The sequence below is a fragment of the Physcomitrium patens genome, chromosome 25 (assembly GCF_059467195.1).
Source record: "Physcomitrium patens ecotype Gransden chromosome 25, ASM5946719v1, whole genome shotgun sequence".
Taxonomy (NCBI): Eukaryota; Viridiplantae; Streptophyta; class Bryopsida; order Funariales; family Funariaceae; genus Physcomitrium; species Physcomitrium patens.
This window is the reverse complement of record NC_143434.1, coordinates 16,424,326-16,449,690: the sequence shown is the minus strand read 5'-3', so window position 1 is coordinate 16,449,690 and position 25,365 is coordinate 16,424,326. Positions and strand designations below refer to the sequence as shown.

The window sequence follows — 25,365 nt, the reverse complement described above, 5'->3', positions numbered from 1 at the left end:
AGGTCGAGAATCAGAAGCCTCCCGTGACCTTTCGCTAATTGACGGCACAAAGCAAAAGTCGAAACACTTACACCACACAGACCACGACCAGAGAGGAACGATATTTCGTCAAGTAGAGTTGATTCTACAACTGTAAAGTAAGAGGGCACAAAGGAGAGTTCATAACTGAGAATCCATAATTAAGTTGTGTTGCTGTGAACGGTGCCAAGTTCCGGGCAAACTTCTTCATCTTTCAGCAGTTAAACTTATCCGAGCTTTTGCAACAACTATATGGATTTTCCATCGTAGACTTCCGTGTGTGAGTGCGGAGGATGGCAGGAAATGCAAACTTAGTTTAAGTGTCGGATAACTTGCGGCTGCATCGTAATCACTTCAAAACACTCGGATTAGAGGGGCTTCTTGACTTCATAATCAGCAAGTTTAGGTTGCCAATATCCCCTCTGCTTCATCGTTGCATCAGCCCGACAGTGGATGAATACAGCTACCAGCAAAAGTGAAGTGTGAAGGATCAGGTTGTAATCCCACGGTTGTTCAAGGCCTACTTCAGGAATGTGACGATATCTTAGGCATAAACATGATGGAAAAAAATAAAATAAAATAAAAGTAAAATAAAATAAAATAAAAAAGGGAGGGAGGGGGATGTTCGACATAGTGAAGCAGACAAGTAAAAATAATTGTTGAATTATCGCAGGACATTTGACCGAACAGTCGTACATTCCGGGAACTCAAGTGCGTTGCTATTTTGAGGACATACTGAGGCCCTTACCTAGCACACAGTACAACGACGATTACAAGGGTGCTTCCCTTTGTAAGTGCAATGGTATCAACAAGCGTCCAGCAAGGAGATACCAATTGCACACAGCTGCACAAAGTGGGCACCTCAGTGGTAGGGGCTGTACAAACACGGTGATTTAAAGTATCGTTCAATGATGCTTATTACTTCGGACACGGAGCAAGAAGGTTCTGATCTCCATTGGTGCAATTTCGACGATTGTTTCGTCATCGCGCAGTGGACGCCCTCGTAAGATCTTCGGGCTTGCTTCGCTCGCCTCAATATTCCACTCCAATTTCTTCACTTCAGATTTCTCCTGATTTGCTGAAAGAGTCACTTCCTTCACCTCCTTAATCTGCACACCACTCATATTTGGACTCCTCAAAAACGTACCTCAAGGAACCAACCCCCATATTTCTGTCACATATTATTGATTAAAAAACAGAAGTTGTAAATATTGTACCTTATGGTTGGGGAAAAGATTTAACAGATCGACCGTAGAGGTTCTTGACAGTCTCGTGCTCTCATCAACCTGTCAGATGACAACCAATTATTCCACATGGAAGACACTGGCCTCAATGGGGCAAAGAATAAGTTGCTGAAGTAACACTTCAAAGTCTTACAATGCCCTCAGTGGTAGTTACGAAACCCAAGTTCGAGAGCTAAGTAATACACATCTGGCGCTTCGGACTATCAGTTAGACATTCAATTTCTCATGAAATTGGAGTTGACATTTAATTGATACAGACCTCAAAAAGATTGGCGAGTCTTAGAAGCACTTCCTCTTCATTTAGCTCCTGCACTCCCATTCCAAATAATCAGACTTGAAGAAAAGTTTATTCTAAAATCAATTCAAATGTGATCATCTAATATATCAGGAGCAAAGCAGAAGATGTGCACCCAACCTGAAGAGTCATGACGGCAATATTAAGAGGTAGTTCGTAGCCAACTTTCAAAGCTGAGAATCTTGGCGTGCGAAGAGGCTCTGTGTTGCCATCCTGCTCACGGGAAAAAAAATGCTTTAAGATTGACATGTTGTACAATCCTCTGTATCAAGCTTAGATTGAATTTTCTGCCGAAAATTCCAATGATGTTCACGAGACAAATACGCAGCTAGATGAGCATAATATAATATACCTCCAGCACGGAGAAGGACAGTTGTAAAGGCATTAAGATTTGTTGGCCCTTGATGCGACGCCATTCAGCAGCAACTTCGGATGGACTTATATTGATGTAAAACTTTCCTTGGACCTGTTTCTCGTGTCAAGCACCACATGAGAGGCATTGCTGATGAAAGTTACAATGGTCTACTTTCAAATTGATCTACTTGAGAAAATAGCTGTGAAAGAGTGCAAAATACTACACTAATTAAAAGACATAGCTCAGCAATAGATCTGCTGAACATGTTTATAATTAGATTACGTAAACTGTTATCAGCAGCAGCATTGAAGTTAAAAGCAACAGATCTCAACGGATCTGAAGTAAAGTAGAATATCGCTTTCGACTTACAGTGAGACCTTCGCAGTGGCCGTCGTTGCTGCAAACAGTTTCATTGAGTGCCTCCGCCACTCCTCTGTGGTCGTCATAAAGTAGGCGCCTACGAAAATAATTCATCGGAATTTAGGTTAGGTCGATATGTCTCTGGTTCAGCAGTCCATTTGGTAAACACTATTCTAAATTCGCTGGACTTAAAAAGATCGACTTGAGGCGATATCCTCTTTCTTTTGCAAGACACGCAAATTAGAATATATACGAATGGCACTTTCTAAGAGCCAACAAAACACATTGTTACGATAACTTTTAAAATCATTCTAAAGTTTCAGAAGTTTCATGTGAAACACAGGTAGAGCACCTGTGCAGCATAATCTCCAACTGGCCATCCTCAATACTGCTTCCCCCTAAAGCTCGGTCCACAAGCACTGAAACATCTGATTCGTTATCTTTCATGTAGATTCCGAGGTTCAACTGGACCCAAAAACCCGAGACATTCAGTTAGCGCTCAGTAACTACACACAAGAAACACAGAAACAAGAAGCAAAGTAACCTCAAAAGTTAAAAGAATAGGCAGGTGATTTCTCGTTCAGATATTCATCGTCCACAAATATCAAATCTCTAAGTTATGGTGTATGAAGAAAGCCAATGTGAGGAGGAAACTTCCCTCGAGGTAACAGTGAAAATGCATTCTGATATGTCATCGTACAATTCACAAGTTGACTAAAAGCACAGACTACAAGAAAAGGTTAAGAGAGTTTACAGGATAATAGTTGCCCGCAACAGGTTCTATGACCTCTAGATCCCAATCAGGCCGGTAGTCTCTCACCTGCATCCAATGTATCCAGGGTGATGACCAACTTTACATGTATCCTCAATATCCTCAGTATAGCTGGACGACTTTAACTGAATAAATTTGTTGCTTCAACTAAGTACAAAAAAATGAGCTTGCAATCCTATTAAAACTTGCCTCGGCATGGAACCTGTTCGTGCAAGAATATACTCACGCGAAAAATTAAGCGTCTAAGAAGTATATATATATATATATATATATATATATATATGAGTATTTCTTTTTGAAATAAAAATAAATAATTAAATAAAAAAACAAAAAAACCATATAAATCAAATTTAAATAACTAGTGATTAAAAAAATTAAATTTTAAAAATAAAAAATAAAAAATAAAAAATAAAAAATAAAAAATAAAAAATAAAAATAAGAGGAAAACCATCAAAAAAATTCAAACAAAATCCACCCATTAATACTTGAAATTCAAATTCTGTAAGAGATGCCAATCAACTTACCCTTTTAAGGAAATCACGACCGTTAGAGTCAGTATAGAAACTTTTTTCCGTCTTTAAGGGTGTCGTTATTTTTGTAACTATCTCCTTGCCATTACTGTCATCAATAGGAATAGGACCAACCTGCAATAGCGCCACAAAATTCTCACCTTTGCTTCCTGTACTAACTTTTCAGTTCGCACCCAAGTTTAAAGACACTCTTCAGATTTAAAATCTATTTTGGTGCCTAAAAAAATATCAATTTACGCGAAAGTAGCAAAGGAAACAGTAATATGTACAGAACAGGTTTCAGTGAAATGATACAAAAATTTAGGCTCCCATCGAGCCTTGAGAACATGACTCATAATCATCATTGTAAGAGAGGTTGGGGAACATGGAAGAGTGAATATTCTAGAGACTTACAGTAAATTGGATTTCAGCATGCTCTACATTTGTATAAACCCTTGTAACCTGCACAAGATACCCAAGAAAAATAAAAATCAGAATCGCCGTCAACTCTTTCACACCCCAATTAACAATACCTAAGTGTTCAGTTGCTTCGTAAGAACGCCAGGTGGATATTGGGATGCATTGCCATGTAATATGAAAACGTAGAAGAGAGTCCAATTCTAAGTTGATCAGCCATGACATCCGTAAGGGATCGGAAATTACATCTTCTTCTACAAAATAAAAGAACCTGTGCATAACCAGCTGCAGAGGGTAAACTGTGGCTCCTATCCTATTCGTTACTATTGTTCACGCAATTCCCACTTTGTCAGAGAAAGATAAGACACTGACCTGAGATACCCAGGGTGAAAATTGTTGGTGAACTTCTTCTACCAGCGGACCTCGAAAAACTGTCATCTGTACAGCCACAGTCCAACTTAGGAAGGCCTGTCATAACTCACCTCCGACCAACTGCCAGAACATAGGAAATTTGTCAGCACATATTCGAGAGCGATAGATTTCAAAATTCGGGGCTCACTGTTTGATGAGAGCTGTTGAATGGAAAACACTCAGATGTATTTGGTCGGAAAAGGTAAGCTCCAGAAGCCTGTAGTCATGTACACATTAAATCACTTGTCAATAAGTTTCTGATGCATTTCATCAACACCAAACAGCTTGTATTTTGCGACATTAAAATGCGTACCTGATTGAGGTCTTCTGCAGTTATACCGCTACTTCCATTATACCAGCAATAGGATTGCTCCAGACTAGTTGAAACCTATTCAAGGCATTGGCTCCATCAGCTCTTCAAAACTTATACAGGCGTAAAGTTTATTTCTCAAAATCCGAATAATTTATAAAATATATAAGTACATAAATATATAAAATAACCTTGAAAGTTCATCCCAATATTATGCTTGTTAGTGCTCAGCTAAACATCCAAAAAAGTGTTTACAAATTTGGCAAAGGTCGGAACCATTCACGGCTTGGTAAGAAATGATGGTCACGAAAGGTAACTGACGTACTCCAGTTTTTTTGTTTTTCATTTGAGTCAGCAATGCAGTTTGTTTAGAGAAATTGAGTTGTAACTGGCTTGATTTCAGGTAAACACTGCGACCCACTCTTCGGGTTTCGTACGATGACATTTTGGCAGTAGCTGCAACAACCACAGCATGTAATCACCAGCATGAATAAAGGAACTGCGGCGAAAGAAAGAAAGAAAAAAAAAAAAAAACACGTTGCAAAATGCTAAAGAGCAGGTATTTGAGTGCAGCAATATGTCCACAAGAAAGACTCCGATTTGTCTTAGGTTGCTAATAGTGGCGTACTTGTATTGGAAGACGATGGCCGAACCACGAACGAAGTGTAACCAAGAGGAGGTACAGCAGCTGCAAAGACCAGGAAAAATTTCGGAACCGTGCTAGCATTAACTCCGGCATGGAGCTCAACGTATTTATTTCGTAGTTTACGGTCAGCATCAGTAATAGGAATCAACTGAGATGGAATTACGTTGTTTTCCGCGTCAATGACTTCAATTTTGGAGCTTGAAACCTGGTTCACTATATACAATCAGCAAATTGTCTGACAAATTAACTAATACATCCCACTTCAATATGAAGTATATCCAGAATAGAGGCTAAAGAGTGCCTTAAGTCCACAACCTTCCAAATTAACAGACTGTCTGCAAAAAATAAACAACACAAATCGAATGAATTACATCATCATCTTACCGGTACTCGTACAAAGTCTTCCCGTTCCCATCCCAAGGGATTGTACGTCACCACTACCTGTACAACCAAACAAGGAGCTAGACGTGATTATCAGATTGATGAGAAATTTTTAAAAAGCCCTAAAATGTGATACGTTGAGTGTCGCAATAATACCAATCAACACCAATCAACAAGTGACGACGAGCAACTTGTGTTCAGATACGACTGTTGCGATCCTACAGATCACCCTAAAAGATTCCTTTTGGGTTTAGGAAACAACTCACAAAGCTTTTCCCGGGCTTGAGCTCAACCTCAGTGGGTGGACAGTAGCTCACGTTCAGAAGGTTACACTGCAAGAATCGCCAGATACAGAAGATAGATGAAATGGAAGTATCATGATAACAATGACATACACCAAAAGCTTATAACCATTGCAGACCACCTAAAACAATTGTCATACATGTTTATCGTAAGAGCATCTCAATTTTAATTTTTCTCGGGACGCTGATAAATTAATATTGCAAACTACACTTACACAGGGTAGTAAAATTCTTAGCATGTATCACTCCTGGTTCAACTCTTCTGTTTTTCGTGATGGACAGGTGTAGTACAAATCAAAAGCAAACAATTAGGCTTCAAAAATCCAATAAAAATGTACCAGAAGTAATACGTACCTGCACTAGATTCAAGTCAGCACTACCACTTGAAGGAGCAGGGTCCCCAATATCCGTGACTACCCTTCGTGCGGGCTTGGAGTTGACCTCCTCGACTAGTGAAGTACTAACAGTCGCATTCGTACTGATTAAGGATGCCAAAGCTTTGTTGAAAACCATCTCTGCCTAGAATCAGCAACACGATTAAACGTCAGATAGGTCTTCGCCGCATGTGAGATATATAGTAATAGAGGTAGACGGGAGCTAAATATTGAACAAAAAGTATGGCAATATAAACTGAACTGATAATGTCAGCAGCTACAGATTGAGAAGTTAGAAAAGTAATAAATTGATGACTTTTAAACCAAAAAAGAGGATACAAAGTTGGAAACGGACAGTTCATTTATTCCTAAGTTAAATATTAATGACCATGATCATACACATGTGAAGCTTGAACACACATCATTCACCACTCACATATGAACTTGAACTCACTGCATCTCAAAGGCAGTGCTTCAGATATACATCAAAACTACAGTAAATCACGTCTTGTATCGAACAATGTCTAGTTTCAATTCGCAAATGAGTATTACCTCGGATTCCCCAGCTGCCAATCGTGCAGCATAGTCATTTGCAACATGCTGCTGCTCCGTGCCACTCACCTACAAGACATAGACAGAGATGAGCACAGTTTTGTGGTCCGTCACACACCTACCCTTGGGAGGGACAACCTCAACATCAACTCTACTATATCTCCATTGGTGTCCTGATGTGAAGATACAGAAAATCAGGACTCAAAATATCCAAGGACCATCACAGTCAACCACTTCATTCTAAATCCATATTTCTATTTCACATCACTCTCTGCATGTTATTTGCAAAAACGGTCCTCCTGGCTCTAAAATAATAATCAGAGTCTAAAAATTCAAAAACTCTTAAATTGTACTGTCCAATTATGATACCCCTATAGCATAGCCACATAATGTCCAAGGTAGACCAGTGCATGCATCCATGCATATATGCCATATGATCTCTAATACTCCAACATTAAAGCTTTCGAGACTGAGCACTGGGCATCTAAAGCAGGACTTTCTCAAGTGCTTGGCACATTGATAGCATTCCTACAAGCAGCACCAAGCACAAAGAAGTAGCATATTGTATGCTTGCCAGAAAATACAAACTTCAGACATGACAAAGATCAATTCACAAGTGAAAATCAATTATTCGAAATCGTCCAAGTATACGAACTACTTAGTACAACTCACTCCGTCATGATGCTGCAGTATTGCAACGGCCTCCTCCAAGCTGTCTGTATTTGGCCCTGTAGAGTTTTTGCCCACAAGGAATTCCACTTGTCTTGCAGCCTGCGGTCAACACAAGGCAGATAATTGAACACCACTACCACTAATTCCAGCCTTTAGCCTAGACTTCTATTTAACTAGATGGATGTCCTATTTCACAGTGTTAATTTGACATGCCGTGACCGGATGTCCAATAATCAAGCCCGTCCGCCTCAAAACACCCCTTGTGACCTAAATCAGAAACTTTTGCAGGAAAACCTGTTCCAGACTCTTGTTATAAGATTGACACCTAACAGAACAAATACTAGAATACCAAGACAGCTTAATGGGAAAACGTTGACAAAATGGCAAAAAAGAAGATTAAATGTGGAGAATCTTACTTGAAGTAAGGCGGAGAGCTTACGCACATAACCCTTAAGTGCTGGCCTACTCGTAAAATAACCGGTCCAGAAGCAATGTGGGCAGTCGGAATACCTAAACAACCACACGCTGTTATACATGTGATACGACCAAAAGCCATTTCTCAACCAAAGTGCACATAAACCACCATAAATACCAGCCACACATGAGGACAAACGTTTGGTTTCAACTTAAGCCCGTTAACCTGCTTAGCACTTATCGAAAATCCACCATTGACTAACAATAGCATTGTACTTCTAAATTAATACAGTGACACCCATGACAACAATGTGGACCAGATGTGTGAGCCACTGATAAACGATGCCGGTTACCGAAACCTGCAGCTAAATGCAATTACAAATTCTCGAAGTGAGCCAAATCAATAAGACGGAAGGGATTGTTTACGGGAAATAATCATCCGTCTTCAGATGCCAGGTTGCATTTGCAGCATGAACAGCATCCAAATATATCGATGGAGTAGAATAAAATGCACTAACTCGGCCATCCTGCATAAGTACCCACAAAGGTGAATCTCTTGCAACCTATGGGTAAACCGCTTCAAGGAACCAATACAGCAACAGCCTTATTGTATTAGAAGCATCAGCATTTTAACTGGATGCTGTAGAGCATTCACCATGTGAAGGATTGGAAGGATCAAGCTGACAATCACAGAATCTATGATACCCTTTCCGCTCAGAAAAGAACAGTACCTTGTTCACATAGTGTATGAGCTTGTCAATTTGCTTGTACCAAGTGTTGGCGTTCTCATAAGCGAAGTCATCACCCATTGGCCACATGACATGATTAGTACGATACTCCTTGCTCTGAAAGCAAAAAAAAAAAAAAAAAAAAAAAACAAGTTTCGGTCAGCTCAGCATCACAAACATTTGTAATCTATGTACTCCGTATCAACATTAAAATAGGAAGAGTGGTGCTTATCTCAAGACTATTTTACCTGATTTGTGGCGTACTCCACAAAAAGATCCACTAATTTTGGGACATTGTAGCCAAATAGAGCCGGATCATCCTGTACAATTGCCCCACGGTGATTGACAGCTGCAACTCAACAAGTTATAGCGGCTAGCAAGTGTGGTTCGGGGGACATACGTCCCATAAAATTTCGCTTCAATAACAACTCGGAAAGTAGCGTGGCAATAACCAGCCAAAAAAAAAAAAATTGTAAGACGAGGAAATCGATGAAGACAGAAAAAGTTGATTACCTGAATAGGAGATGTCGTCGACGAAATATCAAACTGAAATTCATGGGGTGGCTCGTAGTGATGCCACAACAATCCAGCGAAAATCTGTTGATGAACATCAATTGCACTGTTGTAATATTCAACCAAAACATTAGGAACTTCAATGCCCAACCCTCAACTTTCCAGACCACGCGTTATGTCAAGGAATTGTAACCATGAGACTCTCAATCGCGTACGTAGATGACGCGTGCACCAAAGAAGAAAAACAAAACAATTGATGTTACTTCTAGAAAACCTCTTTGTCATTGCAAAGCTACCGTAGGTGTTAGATAATGAAACTACAAGATCGGCAACAGAAAGTACAAAAAAGCCCCTGCAAGGTGCAGCTCCACGCTACACACCTGGGCAGATGCTCCTAGAGATTTTGAACCCTGCCATATAACCTCCATGGTCCGCTCTTTGCGACGCTTGATGATGTCCTGGTAATCAGCTCGTGCAAAAAAGAACGCATCGAAGCCCAACTGCAGCAAAGTTTCCCTAAGCAATGTTACATCTCATGAAACTCGTTGCAACCATGCAACTAAGGATTGAAGGAGCCTTAAAAATTCACACCCACTCCAATGCAGACAAAGATACATAGAAAGCCTAGAGTCACGCGGGATGAAAACAAAACCTCAGCACCAAGAAGGTAAGCCTGGACGGCTGAATGACCAAACGGATCAATCTGCCAACCGATGCGAGGAGTTATCCCAAACTGTTCCTTGAGGTAACGATGTCCCAGTGACGTCTGATCAATCATGTCGACGTAATGTGTAGCAGCTTCGTCGTGCATACAGTAACCTCCATTTCTGTAAAAATGCTGCATTGTCAAATCCAATATGCCTCTGCCTCCGACCAGTCACTTGGCAATCCAACTTTTGGATCTTCAAAACCCGAGAAGGCAAATTTCATTGCTACATGATCATACATCCTACAACATAGATGCGATGTGTTTCAGCGGGTGAAAAATTTCATACATAAATTCCAATTGTCCCTCCTCCACAAGCTTCTTGACACTTTTTTTTTTCTCTGGAGATTGCTCCCTCCACCATCGCTGGAAGAAAGCCTGAACGAAAGCAAATCAAACCCCAATGCGGTCCCCCATGCGAATCATTTTTAGAACAGGCATGAACCTGTCTACAAAACTGTTATCAAACAAAACAAATGCGACGGCGCAAAGCAAGAATCAACAAAGAGAATTCAGCACAAAATACCTGCTCCACGTAGATAAACTTCCGGTTCGGGTCCTGCTCCAGAGCAGTGACCACCGAGTCCAACACATACTGCACTGCTGCAATCTGCAAGGGAAACAAAGCTAAGGGCACCCAATTAAAGAATTGTTGATTGACCTCCATATCATTAGAACAAAAGGCTTTGGCTCACGGTTCGTTATACCTTGGCTGTCGCCACAATGTGTGATTTCAATCCAAGGCTAAAACAATACGCTACTTTTGAAACGACGAACGCTGTAGAAGGAAGCCAATGCGACAGAGGCGATCCGATAACGTCACTGAAACTGATCAGTACAATCACGCGCTAAAAACCTAAGCGAAATCCTATTCAACTTAACAAACCTAGATCCAAATTTCACAAAATAACGTCAATACCACCAAAACCCTGTACCCACCCACCTGGATGGAATTGTTGGAGCCGACGTAGTACTGGTCGACTGTCTTGAGCCATCCCACATCGTCGTGGGTGTGAGACACCAAATGCACGTTTATCTTGCCCTCCTCAATACCGCCGCTGGTATTATACATCCTTGAATCAAACAGAAATGGTTGTGCCATAGCCGCTGCTCCGCAAACCAGCATGCAGTGAAACAGCACAACTGCTTGAATTGTCCCCATCTCCACCATCGCCACCACTCCAATCCCCGGAACAAACTTTTCCACACACCACTAACAACAACACGGTGCACAAGAACACCGAACAACCCCCTACAAGCGCCCGAAACTCATTTTTGAAGCAGAAGCGTTGTCAGTATGGTCAGATATCAGAATTCGGTTCCTTTCATTCCACATCTGCAATCGAGGATGCAGGCTCGAACGCAAGAGCTGACAAAACAAGGACGACGACAGAGAAATGCGCAGATTGACGCGTTGGTTTCATCACTTGCTTATCCTGCTCCGGATATACTTTCCTCAGCTGTGAATGTTCGGAAAACTCGCAGAGATGCTTCGCAAATAAAGTAATTAGCAAAATATCTATTCTTGTCAGCTCGTGCGCCACATTTGCCGCGAACACGTCCGCCGAGGTTACCATGGACATCACTCCGGCTCTGCCAAAAAGCTTCGACTCATCATGCTTTCCTTGCACCTTGATCATGTGGAACCCTTTTGCTTCTATTACAATGCACGTGGACAACCGAATCACTGTAGCACAATTTGATCTTTGCAACAACAAGCTGAACCCACAAGGGCACAAAGTGCCAACTCTTCGTTGTTCAGGGGATGTTGACCATACCTCGATGGCCAGTCACCGACAGTAAAATTCTCAGGGTTTTGTCGGTACCCATTTCGACTTTGCTTCTCGTTGAACAAACCTCAAATTTCGCTTAAGGTATTTTACATGGAGACCTAGAATGCATATTTGCGATTCTCATCAACAGTGAATAAGATTTTACATTTTATAGGCTGTTGCGATTTTATGATTTCAAAAACATTATATTGAAATTGGCCTGTGGGTTCATGTACCGTTCGAGGGCCTTCTGTAAATTCTAGGAGCAATATTCTGCAGGTCATAGCATGAAAAAATTGCATTTTGTTTTCTTTCTCAAAATATTTTGCTTGATTTAATTAAGTACAAGTCAATTAACGAAGGCTTATTGACTTTTGCCAATAATAAGTATTGAAAATTGTAGGTCTTGCCTTCTCCGTAAGCATAAAGTTCCTCTAATTATTAAAAATTAATATTCTTAATAATGCATAGAAAATTAACTTAGTACTATGTCTATATATATATATATATATATATAATGTTTTCCCTGTTAATTAATATCATGTGTTGCAACAAAGTAAACAAAAATTAATTGATTATTAGAAATTAGGGGGTATTAATTATGCATCATAAAATGGAGTTGATTTCTAAATGTTTGATTAAATATTGGAGGTTATTAGTTTTTTGGGGATTAATTATTGAAGAGAGCACTAATAAAAAAAATACCATATTAGGCAAAAGAAATTAACAATTATAAATCAAATAATATAATATAATTTTTATGTAATTGTTAGGAAATTGACATGTAATTGGATCATATTTACAGGGCAGCTTAATTATAGGCAACCAATTGTTTGAGTAATTCAAAATGTACTTAGGTATCAAGATTGTATTTATCAAAAACTCGTGATGCCCTGTTAAAAATGGTGGATGCAAGGTGACTCTTTGCACCTCCACATCAAGTGAAGAGAAAAGACAATCTACAATCAAAGACTTATTCATAGGGACAACCTTTATGAAGAAGCAAATACAGCATAATTATCCAATATATATGGTGGTTCCAAATCTTACATCATTGGGAGAAAAGACAGCTAAAGGAGTATAATGGGCAAATCAACTCATATGGAAATATTGAGATGTCTTCTCAACCGACCTACCTAATAGCGTACTTTTTAATTGAGGTGCCCCCTTTCAAATAGAACTATTGCCTTGAGCCAAACCATCAAGTTGATCAATTTATCACCTAGTACTAAAGAGCTACGTGATAAATTAATAGTATTGAAGAGCTATGAAAGACATTGGATGAACTCTTGGAGAAAGGCCTCATTCGAGAAAGCATATCACTATAGAAAGCACCTATACTCTTTGTATCCAAGAAGAATGGTAGACTTTGGCATTGCATTGACTATCAAAGCATCAATAAGCAGATTGTTAACAATGCATATCCACTTTCATGCTTGGATGATCTTGACCAACTTTGAAGTACAACCATCTTTAGTAAATTTGATCTTTAAAGTGGTTATTGGTAGACACCTATTGCAAGAAAGGATGTAGAAAAGATGGCATTTTGTACACGCTATAAACATTTTGAATGGCTAGTTTTATCTTTTGGCTTCACTAATGCTCTAGCTTCTTTCAAGGATCGCATAAACAGGTTGTTTTGAAACCTTTTAGACAAGTATGTAGTTGTCTTCATTGAAGATATCTTCATATATAATAAAACCTCTAAAGAGTATGAACACCATGTATGAGAAGTAATAGGCTAGCTACAAGATAGTCATTTCTAATACAAGTAATCAAAATATGAACTTTGGAAGTCAAAAGTCATGTTTTTGGAGCATGTGATATCCTCCAAAGGCGTACATATAGACCAAGATAAGATGAAAGCCGTGGAAGATTGGCCAACTTCTAAAGATGCTTCTGAAGTTCCCTCATTTTTAGGCCTTATTGGATATTATTGCCATTTTATTTAGTGATTTGTACACATTACTATTCCATTTGCAAATCTATTGGAGAAGAATTCCTTATTTGAATGAAAATTGGACCAGCAAAGCGCCTTTGATAAGTTGAAGGAAGCACTCATTACAACTTCAATATTACAACCGTATAATCTCAACTTTTTTTGTACACTTGACATTGATGCTTTTGACTTAGCTATTAGAGCAGTCCTTCAATAAGACTTTACTAGGAGCCTTTAACTTAAGGCATATGAATCATGCAAGCTCAAAAAGATAAAGCACAATTACTCTATACGTGATTGAGAGTAATTAGCAATGGTACACGTCGCAAATGTTGTTGTACGGCACAATTTGTAATCTCGAAATACATTAGATACCTAATTATAGTGAATTTAGCTTTGGCTTATATGACATATCTTAGTTATCAAAAATTCTTTTATTTTGCACAAAAGCTCAAATTATAACAAAATCCTTCAAAACATTTTCTTCCTACAAAAGTTATTTTCATCCTAAACTTTGAAAATTCATATCTCTTGATCTAATTGTTCAATTTTTTCAAATTTTGATATGACATAGATTCTATTCTTAAGCTTTATTACAAAAAAATGAACTATGAATCTATTATTGATCTTTTGGCATCTTAGAAATCCTAATAGGTCTTCTAAATCCTAATCTACATGCATCCAAAAAATATTTTTTTCATATCTCAAAAATCCAAAACTCAAATACCACAAAATTTTTGCATAAAATATACTAACATAATTATATACAATGTAGAAATTTTGAGCCAAAATCTTGTCAAATTGCTCAAGTTATAGTTCAAAATACAACCACTTGAAAAATCGAGTTACTTACTACTCTTAGATTTACAAGCACTAATTTCAACTTCCAATATCTCCTTCATTCTAACATAGAATCCATTAAATAATATTCTAAGAATGTAGCCAAAAAAATGTTCTCTCCAATCATAGTTGCCGATCCTTTATTGCATTATGTATATGCGCATTATATCCAAAAGAGTGATAGTAGGTACATAATCAATACCTTAACTTTGAGTGCCCATATCTCTTTCATATAAACTCCAAATCACACAAAAATTGCACTAAAACCATAGCCAAAAAACCTAAACTTATTGATCCTAGCCTTCAAAGCTCAAATGGCCTCAAAAGAATAATCCTAATTTCTAATCAGGCCTTGGACAACGTCCTTGAAGCCTATTGGGTTTGGTTTTTAGACAATAGGAATAGAGATTTTTATCATCTATCTCCATTCATCTATATGGATGTAGTATTATCTAGAACATTTACAACTACATAAGGCCTAAACCAACATTTTAAAAAAATTTGTAAGGTAATGTGTTGGTTAGCCAAACTACTATCATAAACAAATATCCAATTACTCTCATGGCATTAATTGATACTGCTTATCAAATCTATCTTTGTTTTTTAAGCATGTCTCTTTCAACTTCACAATTGCCTTTTCTATGTCCTTAGGTTTCCTCTCTAGCTGATGAATTCAAAGTATAAGAAGTTCTTCTTTCGGCGTATTGCCTTGCCAATATAAAACACTCCAAGTAGATATTTATTCTTCAATTGGCATAATGGGCTTTTGTCCTTATATCAATTCTATTGGCATATATCTAGCCATCAAAATATGAATAGTATGGTCAGCCCATAGAGAAAATAGTAATAATATTGGTCATTGTTTTGTTCTTCCTTTGCAAGCTTTAACAATGGTTTTAATTATTGGAAGATGACTTCGTTGACTTTAAGCATTACCTTCACAATTATATGTTGTTGTAAGTGCAAGCTTGATTCTACATCTTTCAAAATACTATCTTGCTTCATATGCATCTAATTCTCCACAATCAACCATAATCTTCTCAATACATCCATATCTACAAACCACATCTTTCAACAAAAATCTATAAATTCTTTCAATGGATTTTGTTCATAGAGCTCTCCCTTCTACTTTATTAGATAAATCTTTTCATGCCAAAATCAAGTATTGTATTTTCTATAATCCCATAGCCATAGTAACTAGATCCACAACTCACTTATAATGTATTATAAGAGGATATGTGGGATACAATTCATCTTTGTGTCAAATCTCCAAATACATTTGACAAGTTTGGCATGATTCCACAAACTTTGCCACATCTCTATATATATTATACCACCAGTATCTTTCTTTAAGCTTGTTAAAAGTAGCATAAATATCTCTGAGACCTACTTATAAACTATCATAAAATTTTGAGATCAATTGTCCTTGCATTTCTTTCTTGCAAATCATTCTTTGTGATATATCACTATTTCTTTTGTACTATTTCTATAAGTAATTACCTTGTAAAAGGTAGTTTTAAGCTTTCCATCTAATCTACTTAAAATAAACATCATTCTACCCTAGTTGCTTTGATAATGTACGTAAGTAGTGCCCAATATCTACCTATTCTTCTTCATACAATTCTTCCATAAATGATTTTGGATATTCATTCTTTCCTTGATATACTCTAGAATAGAAAGTAGTACTTATATCTTCAATATCATCAATCAAGTCTTCATTTTATTCATATCTAGCTCGGAATAGCATATCTGCCACTATATTATTTTTGCTTGCTATATGCTTGAATTCAAAATTCAAAGATTTGATGTATGTAATCTATCTTAGCATGGCAATATTAGCTGTGTTACAATTAGTGATTATTCTCAATAGTGGCAAACAATTTATTTCCACTATTACTAATGCTCCAATTAAATAATTTCTTTTACTCTTTATAATTGTGACTATCTCCTACAACTCTCGTTTTACTTGTCAAAAGTTTCTCTGTCATTCACTTAATACTTTGGCTCCAAACCTTATTAAAAAACATATTTCCTTCTTCATTATCTTGTCCTAAAGCCCAACCAATAGCTATTGGACTTATATCTATTATAAATATTACAGATTTGCAACCTTCATAATTTATCATTTGTAGCACAAGTAGAGAAATTAATAAATGCTTTAGCTTTTGAATCACTTATGTATGCTTCTTCTCCCATTTGAATCTTTCTTTTTTTTTGTAGCAAATTATAAAGAAAATCTACTACATATGCATAATGAAGAATCTACATATGATAAAATATATAAGCTCCTAAAAATCTCCACACCTCTGTTTATGTGCTACAAACTTTCTTCATCTGCTATATAGCATCTACTTTATTAGGATCTGACTTGCCACCAAACCATCAATACAAATGGCCTACAATAACAACCTCTTAAACTCCAAAAGTGGATTTAGCTCTTGATAATGTTAAGTGAACTTTTTCAAGCCATGACAAAATCTTATTATACTCTAAAATATGATTAGATGCAAATTTATGGCACCCCCTCTGATCTATTGCTTTATTTTTCTCTTCTTCCATACACCATTTTATTGAGATATCAATCAAAAAAAGGCATGGTCTTTTTTGGAATAAAATCTTGAAGAACCTTATTCATTCCATTCATTATGTGAGCAAGTGAGTTTGTTGCACCCTGTGGTAATATGCACATTTTTACCAATCCTAAGGGCATCCTCATAGTGGTGATATTTCTACTTCTTTCAACTAATTAAAATTGATCATATCTAAAATAAAGATCTTTAATAGAATAAATGGCTCTACCAACAAATGCTTCCCCAAATTTTCCAACAATTGGTCTAACTCTTGTATTTCTAATGGTGACTTGATTCACTAGTTGCATATCTTAAATAAATTGTAATGTTCCATTTTTCTTTGATACTATAAACTAACAACTGGAATATGATACAAATAATGGTTCTAGAATCTTCATTTATATCTTTTCTTTCAAAAGCTCTATTAGCTTGAATAGATGAGTCCTAAGTACTAGAATTGGCCTTAGATCCCAAAGAACATGTGACACCATAAATATAATCATTGGTGCTACAACACTTAGGTCCACACAACCAATTTCCAAAGGTTCAAAAGCAAAAGCTCTTCCATGCTTACTTAACATATTTCTTAACTCTTTCTCTTCAACAAGGAGAAGAAAATTTATAGATCCTATTTTCAGTTCTTTGAATATAGTTTCTAAAAACTTGTGGCAAATATATTTAGGATTTCTTAAACTACTTCTTGAACTTGGTGGTTGGAGTCACTAGGTAATGGTATCTTACATCAAACAGTCTTGTACCTAGTTGCATATATGGTTCAAGACTTACATCAAACCAGACATAGAAGGACTAGCTCACATGTTTACCAAAAAGCACTAGGCATAAAGTACAGTGATGTTGATGTTAGCCACTATACCCACACAGTAGGAAAAGTACATACAACTCCATAACCACAATTAGAATGTACTTACGTCCTTCATATGGCCATAAGTGCTCAGGTAATCTGCTGACATTACAAACTCAGTGCCAAGCACGCTTATGAGTAGAATTGTACATGCATATGCTATTTAGGAAAAGACAGGATGAGTGATGGAATGTGCTTTCATCTTTGGTTGAAGAGGCTGTAAATCACATTACTGTGCATTCCCTTGATGCCGACTGATTCACCTTGGTCTTCATTTCCAATTTGTACCACGACTAGAGAGAGAAATTAACAAAAGAAAACCATCACGAAAACAGCCCACATGACGATTGTTTGCTGAGTATTAAAGACGCAATTCGTCGGTGCAAAACCGAGACCTAGTCCTCAAAAAGCAGAGGAAATCAGCCTTGTAAGATATCAACATTAAGGGGAGTGTTTTACCAATGACAATCAAGGCAAGCTGCTATCATTACACAGAAAAGGAGCTGTTCTGATTTTACACTCTGAAAGGAATATGGCCTGACAGATCTGCGTGCGCACAGCTTAAGCAAGCTACTAAAGGAACGCAACAAAGATTAAAAGCTACAAAAAAAAACCTGAAACTCAAGTAGCGTAGGCTGCCCTTCCCGGCACGTGCTCAACACTTTAACAGCAGATACCCCTGGGTGGGATTCATTTCCGCCCTCAGAGATCTAATTACATCTACGAGGTAAGAAAGCCAAAACCTAATCTGCACTAGATTTTCACACGTGAAAGAAGAGACGTGACTGTCGTCAGCATTCAATCCTCCCCTCTTACCTTAACTTGATGATCAGAGATCTGAAAAAGCAGCCAGACGATCGCTCTAACCTCCTCTCCCTCTGAATCCTCCACCACCCCTGGCTCCACCCCGGAATCCGCCACCGCCACCCCGAGCACCCCGGAATCCCCCGCCGCTACCGCCACGACCACTGCCCCTTGCTCCAAATCCACCACGACCTCCGCCCCTTGCCCCACCTCGTCCTGAGAATTCGACAGGACAAGCAACAAGAAGTGCATTTCATGTTCAGAAATGCATAAAATGATTCCATGTAATCACAGGGAGACAACCCAGAACTAGCACCTATCTATTGCGATAAAATGGCAATGCATTTAGGTCAGAGGCTTGTATAAAAAACGTGCAGGTGGCGCAAACATCCATACCTCCACGACCTCCACCTCTGCCACCACGACCACCTCCGGGAGTTGTTCCCCTGCCCAGCATGACAATGAAAAGATAAGCAGCTGTGACGACCATTCTCATACTTTAAAATGCAGAAGAAAAGAATACGATAAGATATTTTAGAGGAGTAGATAAGGGTGCGATGGTAGACGCTTTACTTGGGCTGAGGTAGAAACCGAGCTAGTGGAAGCAATTTGGCAGGGTCGATGAAAAACTTATCACCAGGCTTGTATGAAGTGGCAATAATTCCCTCTTGCATCTTTACAGAAAACATCTGCAACCATCCAGGAACACAATGAAGCAATGTACAAGTTCATGGAGCCTTAAGGCAAACAATACAATGCCTCGATTCGTGAAACACAGGTTACTCTCGGTAACCCATGCCGCAGTCGGTAATGGATCCTCTCTCCTTCCAAACTTCGAGACCAGCTCTACAAACACCAGTAACGGAATCGAAAACATTGACAGCTCAGGTATGAAGATTGCGCTCGAGAGTGCGACCCAGCAGGAAAACCACAATCAAAAGTTACGTACGGCTTCATTGATAGGCCCGAAAATCTCCTCCACTTTCCCGACTTGCGTCTTGTTTTCCAAGTATATGGGTGCATTGAAGTAAGGGATTTTTTCGTTCGTCAACTTCGTGACTGCCTCTCCTTCGCAAGCGTGCAGATAAGAGGCCACCTCTGTCAGTGTGAACATAAGACAACAAAAACATTGTCAATGCATTTCACAAATTCAGACTGACTAGCACGATCACTTCAGCAACAAGAGCGCGACCCATGCAAAGTTCTAGCAGGATCAACGCACGCCCATCCGAAACCAAACCGACACAAAGGTATCCACCATAATCGAGCCGAAACCTCATTCGCCTTCGAGAGCAAAGAGGCTAGTGCACACACATTGTAAAAACCTTCGTACGACCAAACCGTCAAAAGCTAAGCCACAACACGAAACGATAACAGCGAACACAAAACCCCAGAAAATCAAGATACAGACAAGGCGCGGCTATACCGACGACTTCTTCTGGAGGCCCTTCATCGTAGCCTCCACGACCTCCTCCTCGACCTCCAAATCCGCCTCGACCCCCACGGAATCCACCACCACTTCCTCCACGAAACCCTCCACCCCCGCCGCGCCCCCCACGCATAGGCGGCCTCATGGCTACTGCGTACTCACGAAAACTAGCGAGGAAGCGAGGATGACAGAAAAACTGAAGCCGAAGCAGATGAGAGCTAGCGACCTGCTACTGCAGCTGCAAGTAAGTCTAGCGCAGCGGCGGCAGTGTGATAGCACGGCCCTGGTGTACTACGCCGAGAGGCAGAGGAAGAGCACGAAGGTAGTGAGAGAGAGATGCAATGCCAAGAGCAATGCGAGGCCAGCGCAGTGCAGAGGCCAGGCAGCGATAGAGAGAGAGAGAGAGGTGCAATGTAATCAGGGTTTAGGGTTTTAGGGGCTCTGCTCCCCTTCCTGCCCCCTTTCGCCCTGCTCTACAGGTGTCTCGTGCAGTTATCTCTTTTCTTCTTTGGAACGAGATATGAAATGGCCTATGGTGAGTTTAAGAACATTGCTAGAATGGTGTATTATGTGTGTGTGAATATACAGAAATATATATATATATATATATATATTAGATATTAATAGTTCTTTACATGATTAAATCAATCTTAGTGTTATGGTTTGTGGTCTGAGCAATTTTTTGGGTAAGATTAGTCTTTGCCATGTGAGCTTCAGTATCTTTCCAAAACAGTGTTTGCAAAAGGTGTGTTCAAGATCCTCTTTCAACTGCACCAATCTTCACACCATTTTTATTATACAAGAGAGACTATTTTGGATCTGTTGTGTCTTTACCACATCAAAAAAATAAATACATAAATGAAAAGGTCATTTTATTTAAAATATTTCTTTCTTCTTTAAATTGTGTTACAATGTATATTCTTTTGACATTTGTTATTGTATCAAATCTTGATACTATTTGTATTGTTAACTATTACAATTATGAAATCAATGATGTGAGAAAAATAGAAGCAACATCACTTTAGCATCATTGTTACTATTATATTGTACTTTAAAATTATTGTTTTTAAATGAAGAAATAATTGAGATATATTATGATTGAATTGTTGATTCTTTCTACAACAAATAGATAAATGTGGATATGACAAGAATAAAGGTTGTTTATTTGTGCATTTAGAAATTATAATAGATAAATTTCTATCTTCTTTTTTAACCATCTTTGCTTAGAGAAAATGCATTTCGTTCCATTCATGTAACACTAAATTGGATTTAACATTTATTAGGATTTTAAAATATGTCATCAATGGATTAAAATACATACAAAGCAATTTATTGTTTTTTTTTTCATGAATAAGGTCAATTTTAATAGACAATTTGATATGGGATCAAAAGCCTTTTTGTCTCCAACAAATTTATTAAGATGATGTGTTGTGATTTATAATAATTTGTTCTAATAGATTTGTATCAAATTAGATTCAATGAAGGTCTATGCAAGTTTTTGGTTATATAGAAGACATTTTATACATAATCACAAGATTTAATATGAAAGACTTCATTGACTAACCTATTAGATACTTTAAAATATTTAAATAGGCTATTTAGTATGACTATTGGATTTTATGCACTTGATTTGAATAATATTTGGAAAAATAAAAATAAGATAATAATAATAATAATAATAATAATAGATAATAATAAAATAAAAAATAAAATCAATATTACTTATTTAAGAATAAATAAAAAAACCAAAAAAATAAATTACTAATATAAATATAATGAGCTTCCACCTAAATAATGATATCTTATTATGAACACAAATGAATGTTTTTATTGTTTAGTATTTAGATACTGCTTCCAACATCTACAACAATCATGTTACAATTACTTTAAATTCAATAAATTAAGTATTTCTTACTTGCAATATAAACAATAAGGCCACTAGTAATTATTGAAGAAATTATCATGATTAAGCCAAATTCACAAATTCTAGACTATGATCCTAATTTTACATTAAGATAAAATTTGTAGAGGCAATGCAAACATTCCATCTCAAAATGATTCTATAAAAGTTCTAATATCCATGTCCAATTTACAAAAAATCATCCAAACTATGCATATACAAATCTCCTAACTAAGATGTCCCATTGAAATATGGCAAGAGAGCCAAAATTGCAATGGTATCATAGACATATACATTTATCCCAATAATTACTTATATGATTAAGTAGAAGTAAGTAAATATAGATTAATTTCATAAAATCTTCTAGAAAAGCTTCTTAAAAACTTCATAGATATAGTTTTGACTTTAGATGTGTTTGTAGGTTAGAAACTTGGCCAATAAGTTAACTCTATATAGTAGCTTGTGGAACAAGCTAACTATGTGGCACATACATAAATAACTTACCTCACAAGTTAAGACATGTAACTAGCAAAGTCAACACATATTGGAGGTACTATAGAATATTAGTAAGTTGTCATAATATAACATGTCTAATAGGTGAAAGAGTGTTGAAATTATTATAATGTAGGAGATCTTAGTTCAAAGTATTAGAGCAAATTAGCTTAGAAATATAGTTGATAGTCAAAAGGGTAGTAAAACTAAAAGGTATCAATGCTGCCTTTTTAGAAAGGTGACTTCTACTTACTTTGTAAGGCAAAAAAAAATAAGGCAAAAAAAAAATAGATTGGAAAAAAAATGATATAGGCATCTTTAGAAGGAAGTTATGAGTAAATTCTAGCAAATTTTACTTAAAAAAACTAGATATTGATACCCAAAGAGGGCCTGTTATGAACCATGGTCAAAATCAGACCCTGAGGCACAAAACCGAGTCTTGATGACAATTCCAAGATTCTTTTGTAGATTGAAGAATAAGATTTGATAGCAAATTATATAAGGTTTCTATGAGTATTAATTTTGGGCTATTTGGATTTGTTATGACTTTGTAAGAGCTTTACAAAGTCAAGTTTGTTTTTGGATGACTTGGATTTTGTGAAATAAAATAGGATTGACGTTTTTGGTGATTTCAAGAGTTTTGAAACAGATTTACAAGTGAAATTTTGTGTATTAATGTTCATAGTTGTGCTTAATATGTGTTGTGAATCTTAGCTTGATCTAATGGTTGAATTGAGAATTATTGAGGTTTAAGTGGGTCAAGGTCTCAAAAAGTAGAATTTTAGGTCTAGTGAGGATTTTTAAGATTTCTTACAATCTACTAGATGGATTGGAGTAAAATTTATCTGTGAAGATATTAGACTTGTTTTTCCATGTGTATGATAATTTTGAAATCAATCAAATAATGAAAAAGAGATATATTGGCTTTGGGAGATTGGCATCAAGGTCAGAGAAGAAGGCCGGCCAATATCCAAGCATGTTTTTGAGGCTATCATCTATTTGGTAATTTCGATCATTTTTTAATTTTTTTATACTTCTTGTTAACTTAATTGTTAAAAATCATGAAAAATTTGAGTTAAGGTCAATGGTTCATTGATTAATAATTGAGGTTTAAATTTGTTTTAGGAATTATTAGGGTTTGATTTAGGATTTAGGGTTTGGTTTAGGAATTGATTAAGGTTTGATTTAGAGTTTAGGATTTGGTTAGGATTTAATTTAGGATTTAGAATTTGATTAGGATTTAATTTAAAATTTGGTTAGGATTTGATTGAGGGTTTAGGATTTTATTAAGGTTTATTTAGGGTTTAAGATTTAATTAGTTTTTTGCCTAAAGTTTGAATGAAGTCTAATAGGATTTTAACTAGAATTAAATTAAGATTGGATTAAGATGTATTTGAAATATATTTGTGATCATTTTAATATTTCTTTAAGATTTTTTTATTATTTCTTTGTAATTCATTTGAGGTTTCTTTGAATTTGATTAAAGCTTACTTAGCATTGTTATGGTCTAATTAAAGTTTAGTTAGTATTCTATTAGAGTTAGGATTGTTGTTGTAATTTCTATTCTACTTTCCACAACCAAGTACCCAGAGCATTCTCAAGCAAGACTTCACATATTATGACAACGTAGCTCTTAGTTAGAAAGTACATATGAAAGTAAGAGAAAAACCTTTTTTATTCTTGTCAACGCCTTTTAAGTCCTTAGTCTTACTCCAAGACTTTCTAGTCTTCTTGTTTTTGGCAATAGCCATTCTAGTTTAATATTATATCATCTTTGAATGACTTTTTAGTTTCTTTCAATAGTACAAGAGTATATTAAGGATTTTCTTTCTTTAAGATTCATATCCTTGACAATTTGATAAGAATTCTAACTTATTGTTTTTGTCTTGTTTTAGAAGTAAGTGGATTACGTCACTTTAATTATTATATTTTAAAGATTGCAGACTATCCACCTTTAAAGAAATAATCTTCTTTTCTAACATTGATTTTTTTTCTTAAAAGAGAGTGTATTATCCTTTTTTATAGAAATTTTCATTTGACATTAGAGGTTACGGATTACCCTCTTTTAATTTAAATTTTTGAATTTTTTTTTAGTTTTCTTTAGAAAGAAAGATTATGGATGCTACTCTCAATGGAAGTGAGAATAGATTTGCAAGTATTGCAGATCTTTATGAATTTATTAATACTCTAAGAGTAGAGATCTCACGTATTTTCAAAGTGAATCATGGATGTACTATTCCTATGCATATGGAAGAAGTTCAAAGTCTACGTCAAGAAATTGTGCAATTGAAAGAAGTAAGTAGATTACCTTCATAACTAAATTTAGGAAGTTTTGTTTCTATAAGTATGATAGAAATCAAGATTAGTATGCCCAAGAAGTTTGATGGAACATGATCAAAATTTCAAGGATTTTTGCAATAAGTTAAGCTCTATTTAAGATTGCATCTCTTCCAATACCTTGATGGATTCACTCAAGTTGGGTTTATAGGTGCACTTCTATCTAGAAGAGTTTTCTTTTTATTTGCACCTTTAGTAGAAAAGAATTTATTTGGCTAATAGTTGATTTTAGTCAAATTATTAAACTTTAAATAATATAATAAATTTTCATCTATCAAGGTTATAAATTAAATAAGATACCTTTGTAATTTGATCAATTATTTTATCAATTTTTAAGTATTGGCATAATAAATCCTAAATATAAATAAATGATGTAGATAATTTGATTACATGCAAGTATTTATTTATTTTTGTATTGATTTGTATATCATATGATAAATA

The 25,365-nt window shown here is 36.6% G+C and overlaps 2 protein-coding genes across 2 annotated transcripts; both read right to left on the bottom strand.

The window, feature by feature from the left end:
* Window positions 1-665: 665 nt before the first annotated feature.
* Window positions 666-11,625, bottom strand: LOC112277393 (alpha-mannosidase At3g26720). Its single transcript, XM_024509612.3, has 30 exons — window positions 10,923-11,625; window positions 10,506-10,589; window positions 10,269-10,357; window positions 9,926-10,100; window positions 9,654-9,773; window positions 9,274-9,357; window positions 9,009-9,080; window positions 8,764-8,877; window positions 8,459-8,559; window positions 8,035-8,128; window positions 7,619-7,717; window positions 6,947-7,015; window positions 6,375-6,539; window positions 5,985-6,050; window positions 5,722-5,778; window positions 5,320-5,542; window positions 5,017-5,147; window positions 4,695-4,769; window positions 4,530-4,598; window positions 4,343-4,408; window positions 3,968-4,015; window positions 3,569-3,688; window positions 3,027-3,092; window positions 2,625-2,737; window positions 2,282-2,369; window positions 1,910-2,023; window positions 1,678-1,770; window positions 1,522-1,569; window positions 1,236-1,304; window positions 666-1,127 (listed from the first exon to the last, which is right to left on the bottom strand). The coding sequence occupies exons 1-30, from the start codon at window positions 11,148-11,150 to the stop codon at window positions 924-926; spliced, it is 3,144 nt and encodes a 1,047-aa protein (XP_024365380.1). The 5' UTR covers window positions 11,151-11,625; the 3' UTR covers window positions 666-923.
* A 6,714-nt stretch (window positions 11,626-18,339) lies between these two features.
* LOC112277211 (H/ACA ribonucleoprotein complex subunit 1-like protein 2) lies at window positions 18,340-20,619 on the bottom strand. The gene is made up of 5 exons (XM_024509288.3): window positions 20,193-20,619; window positions 19,716-19,864; window positions 19,340-19,455; window positions 19,163-19,212; window positions 18,340-18,982 (listed from the first exon to the last, which is right to left on the bottom strand). Exons 1-5 carry the CDS (start codon window positions 20,338-20,340, stop codon window positions 18,825-18,827), a joined length of 621 nt encoding a protein of 206 aa, XP_024365056.1. The 5' UTR covers window positions 20,341-20,619; the 3' UTR covers window positions 18,340-18,824.
* Window positions 20,620-25,365: the final 4,746 nt, after the last annotated feature.

Bases quoted from the DNA above. Each gene is read 5' to 3' on its own strand.
- LOC112277393 (XM_024509612.3), bottom strand. From the start codon at position 11,150: ATGGTGGAGATGGGGACAATTCAAGCAGTTGTGCTGTTTCACTGCATG. The intron at 8,878-9,008 runs GTAAAATAGTCT...TTTTGCTTTCAG, and splicing joins TGGAGTACGCCACAAATCAG to AGCAAGGAGTATCGTACTAA. The intron at 4,016-4,342 runs GTCAGTGTCTTA...TATCTTGTGCAG, and splicing joins TTTCACCCTGGGTATCTCAG to GTTACAAGGGTTTATACAAA.
- LOC112277211 (XM_024509288.3), bottom strand. From the start codon at position 20,340: ATGAGGCCGCCTATGCGTGGGGGGCGCGGCGGGGGTGGAGGGTTTCGT. The intron at 19,865-20,192 runs GTATAGCCGCGC...TCACACTGACAG, and splicing joins GCCTCCAGAAGAAGTCGTCG to AGGTGGCCTCTTATCTGCAC. The intron at 19,456-19,715 runs GTACGTAACTTT...GGATGGTTGCAG, and splicing joins TCGGGCCTATCAATGAAGCC to ATGTTTTCTGTAAAGATGCA.